Source organism: Mesitornis unicolor, unplaced genomic scaffold (genome assembly GCF_000695765.1).
Source record: "Mesitornis unicolor isolate BGI_N332 unplaced genomic scaffold, ASM69576v1 scaffold15087, whole genome shotgun sequence".
Lineage (NCBI taxonomy): Eukaryota > Metazoa > Chordata > Aves > Mesitornithiformes > Mesitornithidae > Mesitornis > Mesitornis unicolor.
Genome location: NW_010195927.1, coordinates 52842 through 62711, shown reverse-complemented (window position 1 = coordinate 62711; position 9870 = coordinate 52842). Strand labels below are relative to the sequence as shown.

General features: G+C 36.8%; 1 protein-coding gene across 1 annotated transcript; it reads left to right on the top strand.

Annotated features, from left to right (window-relative positions):
- Positions 1–3202: 3202 nt before the first annotated feature.
- On the top strand, positions 3203–8617 carry PRKRIR (protein-kinase, interferon-inducible double stranded RNA dependent inhibitor, repressor of (P58 repressor); the record flags this gene model as incomplete). Its single annotated transcript, XM_010188290.1, has 4 exons — positions 3203–3323; positions 4910–5017; positions 6014–6050; positions 6331–8617. Coding segments are annotated over 4 exons (2215 nt in total), but the record flags the coding sequence as incomplete, so codon positions are not given.
- Positions 8618–9870: the final 1253 nt, after the last annotated feature.

The following is a 9870-nucleotide window of genomic DNA, read 5'->3' as shown; positions in this document are numbered from 1 at the left end:
AGGGATGTGGGAGGGTGTAAAGGGGTGATCCCTGGGTGTGAGGGGCTGTACATCTGTTAGAGATGTGGGGCAGCTGGAGGGGTGCAGAAGCAGTGGAATGAGGCAAGGGAGCCCATGTATGGTGGAGAGCCAGCACAGTACTGGCTCAGGTGGTGAAGTCTGGCTGTCCTGCTGTGTGTGCTGAGGTGATGTGGTGCTGGACAATGTGTGCATGTGACAGATAGGACACTGGTGTGACAGGCAGCCATCACAGGGTTGCAAAGAAGGTTGGCAGTGAAGCAACAGCAGAAGTGATGGGATATTCAAGTTCCCAATGGGTAACAAACAGGGGTGATGCATTCATAGAGTGAGAAATGTGTGAATGAGAGGCCACGGAAAATAAATCATACACTTAGACATAGAAACCCTAATGTAGAAGCTCACCTTTAAACGCAGACAGTGCTCTTAAAATAATTTGACTTAACTTGCTCCTCACCATTTTGGAAGGTGCTAGAGCAATACCAGTTATCCCTCCTGACAGTAGGCAGTTAAGGCTGAAATTGTTGATGATTTATACATGTTATTTGCTTACTTGCTTCCTTGAAGCTGCTTGACCTGATTTTTGGAAAATTTCAAAACCCATGGGAATTGTAGGTACATAGTTTTTTTTCTGATAAAACAGTCTGCTCTAAGTGATTTAAAAAGAAGATGGAAAAAGCTCATATAGGTAGCAGTTGCTGCTGAAAGTTGTGTTTTTGGCTATGTTGCCAAGCTCTCCTGGCTGAGTGCAGTGCCTTGCATTAAAGCCAAGATAATCAGACCTCTTTCTGATGCCTGTACACTGCAAGGTTTTGTAGTACAATCCTTGTTACATGTGTTTACGCTTTTAATGAAAACTGAAGTTGAAATAGGTCTTTTCCTACTCTTAACCTTTTGTTTGTATGTTTTGCTCCAAGCATTGTCTCTTTCCCCCCTCTGTTCTGTGAGAGCCACAGGCAAAGTAAGGACTGCAGTTTGTGTAGAATTGAAGAGATTTGGTGCTCTCTGAACTTCAATCTTAATTTGTCAGGGGTCCATGCTATCAAATCTGAGTCGTCAGGTTGTGCAAAATTGATGCGTGACAGTTTATCAAATGAAGAAAATGCCCCCTTTGGTTTATAATTTTTCATTTAAAGACATTTTATGAATGAACGTTATGAATTAACATTATGAATTTATAAAATGTTATGAATGAATGTTTTCCATGGTAGCAATACAGAAATATATTAAAAAGTGTGCAGTTAATTAGGCGATTTCTTTTAAAACTGTATTTCACAATTAGAATACTACTACTTTTAACCACCATTTGTGGAAGTTTAGAAGTAAAACACCTTTTGAAAAAAACCCAGTGCATGTCAGCAACAATGAATTGGAACAATATCGTTTTATGGATGTTTCTTTTGCAAACATAAAGTGTATCACAGATATGGTTTTAGGAAGCATGTACTGGCTTACATTTCTAGAGTGTGTGAGTGAGCACACTGAGTCTATGACATAAATCCTTTGAAGAAGTTCAGGCTAACACCAGTAATGTTCCTGTCACAGAATAGCAGAAAACAGTTAAAATTGACCCTGGAGAGTCATCTGGACCTTTCCACTGTTGAAAGGAAGGATAAGCTATAGCTAAACTGTTTCTAGCATCTTTGTCAAGCTCTTAGAAACATGCAGTGACAAAGATGACACTCTCCTTGAGTTCTCTGCAAGTTTCCCCCTCCTCTAGTATCTTACACCTTTCTCACTTAAACCTATATTAAAATGCCCAAAGTTGATCATATATTCTATTTTAATGACAACATTTAAAGATTGAGGATGTAAAACCTTTTGCTTTTAAGTGAACTGAGTAATTTTTTCACTTTCATTAATTTCAGTAATGACTGGGTTTTGGTGAGATCTTCCCGACTTTGCCCTGCTGAAATAGTAGACTCTTCATGTAAATGCTCCATATAGATTCCCAGAATTTTGTGGACATTACTAAAATGTACTAATTTGAAAAAAAAAATCAAACAACCAACACAACACTTTAAAATATGAATCCATGTTGAAAAGTATGAAGCAAAGTGGTGCATCGTAAAGTAAGTCACTGAGACTGTAGTGATATTTCCTTCTCCTTTTTTGCTGTAGAATTATTGGGATATTACCGTAATTCTTTGTAATGTAGTTGTGTCTGATGTTCTTGAGTTTGGGGAAGGATTTACTTGGTTCTGTGATGCCAGATGATGTAAGAAAGTACGTTAAAATAATGCTGCTTCAGAGGATTGCTTTTGCGGGAATGAAATTACTTTTTTTAAACTTTTAAATACAGATAGATCATTGGCTGCTGAACTCTTGTTAATTTATTTTTTTTCCTGCACAAATAAAATATCAGGAGAGTTTTATTGGAGTAGCCATGCAGAATTAGTAATGCCTGTTGTTGCTCAAAAATCCATAGCAAGAAAGTGATGCCTAGACCATACTGGGGGAAATATAAGCTGACTAATGTCTTTACATCAATTATTGCAAGTGGTTTACTCATGAGAGGAAACAATATCTTGCATATCTAAAAGGAGCCTTGTTAGTAGGGGAAACGTTTATTTAGCTTTGTGTTATATCTCAGAGAACTAATCCAAAGTATTTTACAAGTTTTCATTAGATGTGTATTTTTACAACTTACTTCTGGTGTGTGAGCATTGCCTGTAGAAAGATTGCTTTTTTACTTTTATTAATTCCCTTTTCAAAAATTACTGTAAGCACCTAAATGACCTCAGTAAATAAGAAAAATGCTGTATTTTGAAGGAAGGTGGAGAAGACAACTATTTTAGTAGCTGCCTTCATAACCTTTATGACTTTATTCTACAAACACATTTCTTTGTTTTTAAACTTTTATTTTTAAGATTAAGTTCTTAAGAATGAAATAATCAGGTTTCATGAGCAACTGCATTACAATCTGATGTATGTGTGAGGCAAAGGCAGGAATATATAAATTAAGGGAAGAGATTTCTGAATTTGCTGGGGCAGTGTTAAATGGTGAGTAAAATGAGAAAAAAAAATGGGAAAGATTTGATGGTATGTTACAGCAGAAGGTGTACAAAACTTCCCTTAGCCTTGCATAAAGGGCAGGGCTCGCCGCACTCCAATTTTGAGTACAGTTTGAATATGGAGGATTTTTTTTATCTTAAAACTAGCTAATTCTTTTGCTTACATGCAGATGTCAACGATGGGTAGAGAACTGTCGAAGGGCAGATTTAGAAGATAAAACTCCGGATCAACTCAACAAGCATTATAGATTATGCGCTAAACATTTTGAGACTTCTATGATATGTAGAAGTGTAAGTAAAACCAAACATTTGCTTATTGCATCTTGGAAAATGTGATTAACGCTTTTCATCAGATTGCAGCATTTTAATCTTTGATCCTCTGGGTAAGTGGTCGCTGGGAAAATTAATCCCTTAGTCTTAATTGAGATCATTGTCACGGTCCAGGGCACTGCACAGACTCGCAGATGTTGGCACAAAGGATGAGGTGAAAATGAGCAGTCAGGGAAGAGAAAAGCAGAGCTGCTCCTGCTGGTTTAATATGTGTGTGGAGCCCTGGTCTTCTCCGCAGTTCTTTCCTCATGCAAAGCAATGCTCATTTTGTTTGTTGTCACGAGATGTTACAACATTATATAAATTTAATGGGTGTAAGTATATAATTTTGCATACCTCTAATTATTTAAAAATCATTAATGTGCTGTTACTGAAGTATGTACATGGTGTGGTTCAGTTAAATTACACTCTGTTGTGGTCAAGATACTTAAACATTCTTTGCATCTGTCAAGCTTTTGGTTCCTGTTACATTTCATACACCTAGAATCATGATGCTGTTTCTTGTTAATGAAATACCTGCTTTCAATTCTTGATAACATGATAATGCTGACTGAACAGCTTATATAACAGTAGGAAGTGGTGGATTTGGGCCTTTGTATCAAGTTTTAATTGCCAGGCTGAACTTCACACTGATACATAGGCAAAATTAGCCCTTTTGTTATGAAAGATAATTAACATAATTAACATTAACATCAGACTTTGAGCATTTGGTGGCATTACAGGTCAGAGTCTCTAATTAGCCAGCATCCCAGAAACAAAGAAACAAATGAATGTTGGAAGTAATTGTGAACCTGAAATGAAGCTTCATGAAACTCAGTTTGTTTAAAATATATTTCGATCTAATGACAGGTATAAACATAATCAGTTAAAATCCTGTACTTACTGGAAATCAGCCAGTTTAGACAACAGACATTTGTAATATATCCAAATACAAAATTTTACTTGAAATACTTTAACTGTTAGAAATATTTACGTGACCATGTAGAAGTCTTTTCTTCTTCCTGCTCATTTGGCAGATACATTTTTTTTCAATATGATCTTTCATGATAGTGTTTTATGGAATTCTTAAGTCTGCATAAAGAAGCAGTTGAATGTTTTCATTGTGAAAATGGTTATGTGGTTGTTTCTAGAATTGTGAAATAAATTATAAACACCAAAGCTCATAAGTAACAGAAGATTTCCTTTGTGATGCATAGATGTCTTTTTGTCCCGAAAAAAACCCCCCACATAATATTACAGTATTGATTATTGTATTTGAGGTCTTTGATGTGAAGATAACAGAAAAATTGTTCGTGGTTTGGGTTGTGATGGTGGTTTTGGTTTGTTGTTTTTTTTTAATCTGTCTCTTCTCATTTTCAGTGTTCTCTTGCGACCCCAAAGTGCAAATTGCATAGCATAGCTTTGTCTTTGTTTTGAAACATCAGAGAGTGAAAATACTCTTTTAGAAAAAGGAGGCAGGGCATAGCATCTGAAATTCTAGGGGTTTTTTTGTGCACATAATGAACTTCCCGAAGACGTCCCTAACCTAGATGTCTGTCTTCTTACAGAGCCCTTACAGAACAGTTTTACGGGATAATGCTGTGCCAACTATATTTGATCTTACAAGTCACCTGAACAATCCTCACAGCAGACACAGGAAAAGGATAAAAGAGCTGGTAAGTTTTTCATGTAAGATTGTTTTTTTCAATATTGAAACAAGAAAGGCAAGTAAGTTCAAATAATAATATTTAGCACTTGAGTGTTTGCATTTTGTGCATTGCTTGTTCTAGTATCTTTTTGTTGACTGTAATTTAAATGCCCAAATATTATGCTGATAGAAATTTTATCTACTAAGGTAGGTTTAATGAAATAATCTCTAAAATGAAATATTTTGATCCAGAGCAGACTCTGTCATCCAAAGAAAGTGCGTTGCTTCCTTTTGCTTGTTATTACAGTGCTAAGTGAATACAGCTTACACATGGTACTCTGAAATTCTTGCTACGTATTGATTTTGATTTTCAGTTCACTCGTTGAACTTTCAAAGCCAGACATACTTGTTTTAGCTTATTGTTCTGAAAAGATGATCCATGTGTAAAAGCCAAGATCAAGAAATTTTTTGTGGAGTTGCATCTTGTTGGTTTCTCTTTTGTGTCATTTATAAAAAAAGTTCCTCCAGGTCTCTGCGATTATAAGTATACTGAAAATTAAGAGAAATTTAACTCCTAAACTTGCCTTCTGTGTTGGAAAATTACAGACAGTTTCTGAGTATTTCTTCATGAGTTTGATAGAGACTGTTTACTGACTGAAAATAAAGTTAAAAGACAGTTCTGTCTACTGACAGTGCATGTTCATACTGAAACAGAATTATTTAATGGAATCTATTTAGTAATGATCATGAAATACATATTGAACAAAATCCTAATTCAAGTATGGGAACTTTAGTAGTAGTAGCAAACTATTTCCACGTAGTTAGTAGATATGTGCCATGGCAGCAATAAACTACCTTAAAAAACCTTCTCTTGGATCTTATAGCACTCTTTGGTAGATACTAAGACCCTTACAAATATTGTAGATTAGACCGTTTTATCTGATCTTGATGTGTTTTAATATTTTAAGGTCATGTGATAGACATAATCATCAACTTAAGGTTGTCATGTTTGTTTTTTTTAAAGAGTGAAGATGAGATAAGAACACTGAAGCAACAGAAGAGTAAGTGGACAAAATAATTCAGTTCATAAAAATTTGGTTTACTAAGGCTGACGAGGTAATGCAGGAGACATAACTGTAAGTTTATATGTATCAGGAGGATAATTGATTTCCTGCTTGATTCAAACAGCCAGTCTAAACTATTTCCAAAATACTCATTCACTTTTAAACTGGAAGCATTCTTCTTTGGACTTCAGTAACTTAAAGATAATGGGGATAGGAAGAGAAAGCAAATGCTATGTTTTATTCATGTTATCTTGACACTGTATTTTGCATTTTGTAGTTGATGAAACTTTCGAACGGAATCAGGCAACTCAAGAATTGAATGAAAGCAATGAACAAAATACTGTCTCAGAGGGAGGAGGGGAAGAACAAGAGGAAAAACCTGTTCCCTTAACACTGGAAGAAAGAGAAAACAAAGATTACCTTAAATCTCTGTTTGAAATTTTGATCCTAATGGGCAAACAAAATATTCCTTTGGATGGCCATAATGTTGATGAGCTTCCAGAAGGTATTTTTACTTCAGATAACTTTCAGGCTCTACTGGAATATAGAATAAATGCTGGAGATGAAGTTCTGAGGAAACGATTTGAGATGACTGCAGTCAATCTTGAGTATTGTTCAAAAACTCAGCAGAAACAAATGCTTGAGATCTGTGAAAGCTGTGTTAGAGAAGAGACACTGAGGGAAGTAAGAGACTCGCATTTCTTTTCTATTGTCACCGATGAAGTAGTAGACATAGCGGGAGAGGAACATTTGCCAGTATTGGTGAGATTTGTTGACGATTCTCATAATCTAAGAGAAGAATTTATAGGATTTTTACCATATGAGGCTGATCCTGAAATTTTAGCTGTTAAGTTCCACACGACGATCACAGAAAAGTGGGGTCTAAACATGGAATATTGTAGAGGTCAAGCCTACATCGTCTCCAGTGGGTTTGCTTCTAAAATGAAAATTGTGGCCACAAGACTCTTGGAGAAGTACCCACAAGCTGTCTATACGCTGTGTTCCTCGTGTGCCTTAAATATTTGGCTGGCAAAATCCGTTCCTGTTGTTGGTGTTTCCATTGCACTAGGAACAATCGAAGAAGTTTGCTGTCTTTTTAATCAGTCTCCACAATTACTAGTAGAACTGGACAACACAATTTCTGTTCTTTTTCAGAACAATAAGCAGAAGGGTAATGAGTTGAAGGAGATCTGCCGTTCTCAGTGGACTGGTAGACATGATACTTTTGAGGTTTTAGTGGACCTCATACAAGCGTTGGTACTGTGTTTGGATGCAGTAAGCAGCGACTCATCTGTCAGGTGGAACAACTTTACTCTTGGTCGAGCATTTGTACTTTCGAGTGCGTTGACAGATTTTGACTTCATTGTCACTATTGTAATTCTGAAAAACGTTTTGTCTTTTACGAGGGCGTTCGGAAAAAATCTCCAAGGACAAACATCAGATGTGTTCTTCGCAGCTGGCAGCTTAACAGCAGTGTTGCATTCTCTGAACGAAGTGATGGAGAATATTGAAGTTTACCATGAATTTTGGTTTGAGGAAGCAACAAATTTGGCTACAAAACTGGATGTACAAATTAAGCTCCCAGGAAAATTTCGCAGAGCACAACAGGGGAACTTAGACTCTGAGGTAACGTCAGAAAATTACTACAAAGAAATCCTTAGTGTCCCCACAGTGGAACATATTATTCAAGAATTAAAAGATATATTCTCAGAACAACATTTAAAAGCTCTGAAGTGTTTATCGTTGGTGCCCTCAGTCATGGGACAACTAAAATTCACTACATCTGAGGAGCATCACGCTGACATGTACAAAAATGACTTGCCTAATCCAGACACACTTTCTGCTGAGCTTCATTGTTGGAGAATCAAGTGGAAGCACAGAGGAAAAGATATTGAACTTCCATCTACTATTTATGAAGCACTTCACTTGCCTGACATTAAGTTTTTCCCTAATGTATATGCATTGCTTAAAGTCTTATGCATACTTCCAGTGATGAAGGTGGAAAATGAAAAATATGAAATAGGACGAAGGCGCCTAAAGGCATACCTGAAAAACACCTTGACAGAGCAAAGGTCAAGCAACCTAGCTCTGCTGAACATAAACTTTGATATAAAACATGACTTAGATTTAATGGTGGACACCTACATTAAACTCTATCCAGATAAAGTGGAATTTCAAGAAGACTTTATTCCCTCAAACAACTCTGAGGTAACTGAAGATGCTTAATGGACACTTCATTTTTTTAAGCTCTAACCAATTTGTTGAAACAGCTTTTTCTTAGCTAAGTTTCAACGCTGAGGAGAAAAAATGAAATCTATAAAAATACCTGCAATTGTGTTTTCATTTTAAGTCTCAGACTGAAGAAGCTGTGGTCAGTGACCCAATTTATGTTTTGTTAGTCTGCACTAAATGTGTTATGTGAACAAAACCAAGCCTGAAAAAAAGCCTGTGCTCTTAGCAGAGGTGCTTTCTATATCTGATTGGCTTAATTAGGTGCTTGTTTACTTTATTGCATCTTGGGGGGAAAAAAAAAAGTACATTGTGATTGTAGATCTGATGGGGCTGTGTTGGGGTCCAACGTGGGGCACCTGTCTTCACAAAAGAGGTGTCACCATATTAAGATTTAGAGTCTCACACTTACTTGTTAACCATAATCATTAGTGGCAATGGGCCAGGGCCTCCCAAGACTGATCAAGGCTAAAAAGATTCCTACCAAATAGCATTAGGTGGTTAAGACTTGACATTGCCAGAGTTTATCCACCTTTTTTTTTAAAAGTATTTTTCGGGATTAACACATTTAACAACAGCTGTGGCACAATCTAATACATGTCAAACCACTTTGATCCCTTTCTATCTGCTTCAAGGCTACAATCTATAGTAAGCTTTTATTGAAGAAAGGCCAAAAACATCCTTCAAATATCACTGACTATAAACACTTCTGTTCATGGGAAGCAGGAATTTAGTTATGATACTGCAATTGCACTTCATTTTATCTACACAGTGAGCAAAACTGTTTCTAAAGACCATGGACTGGATTCATTAAAGACCAGATCAGAAGCATGGGAGCACTAGCTATCTTTCCTTGACATGGCCATTGGTGAGATGGGTTCTGTTGTTCAGTGGCTCAGACCCGTTCCTCTGGATATAATTGTTGCTTGTGACATTGCTGAAATACGTGATCCCGTTTTTCTCCTTTTCCCTAATCATTTATCTTTCTTCATCCTTGTCACTTTCTTCTGTGTCACTTCTCATGTCCTTATCCATCTTCAGTTGCGTCTTCATTTTTTTGTCCTGTGAAGTTTCTGTTTCTGAATTTGCAAGTAATATGCTCTGGGATACCGTGTCCTGGATGATGAGCTTGTAGACCATGTGAATAATCAGGCAGGACCAAAAGACATGGAGCAGCTGTAGAATTATCAGGAGAGTATTCACGAAGTAGTATCCAAAGAAGGGCTCAAATATCTCCATGGAGTAGTAGTAGGTGTTATAGAGGACTGTGAAGGGGTAAACGACCAGGTGGCTGACAAGGAAAACAAGAGATAAAACAGGGAAATTGCATCCAAGTCAGAGATGGGACAAGGTATATTTTGACGCTTTAAGAGATGGGGAATGCTTAGAACGATTGCCCATAATGTTTGCATACCCGGTCATGGTAACAGAAGGCAAAGCAAACCGATAGTCTGCATTTTATTGGGATCTTTTTAGGGAAATCAAGAAATCTGTTATGGAATACGGGTTGCCAGCTCCATTTACACAAGCGTTGTTGGATAACATTTTTCAAGGGTATATTCTGGACCCCAACAGGGCTGTTACATAT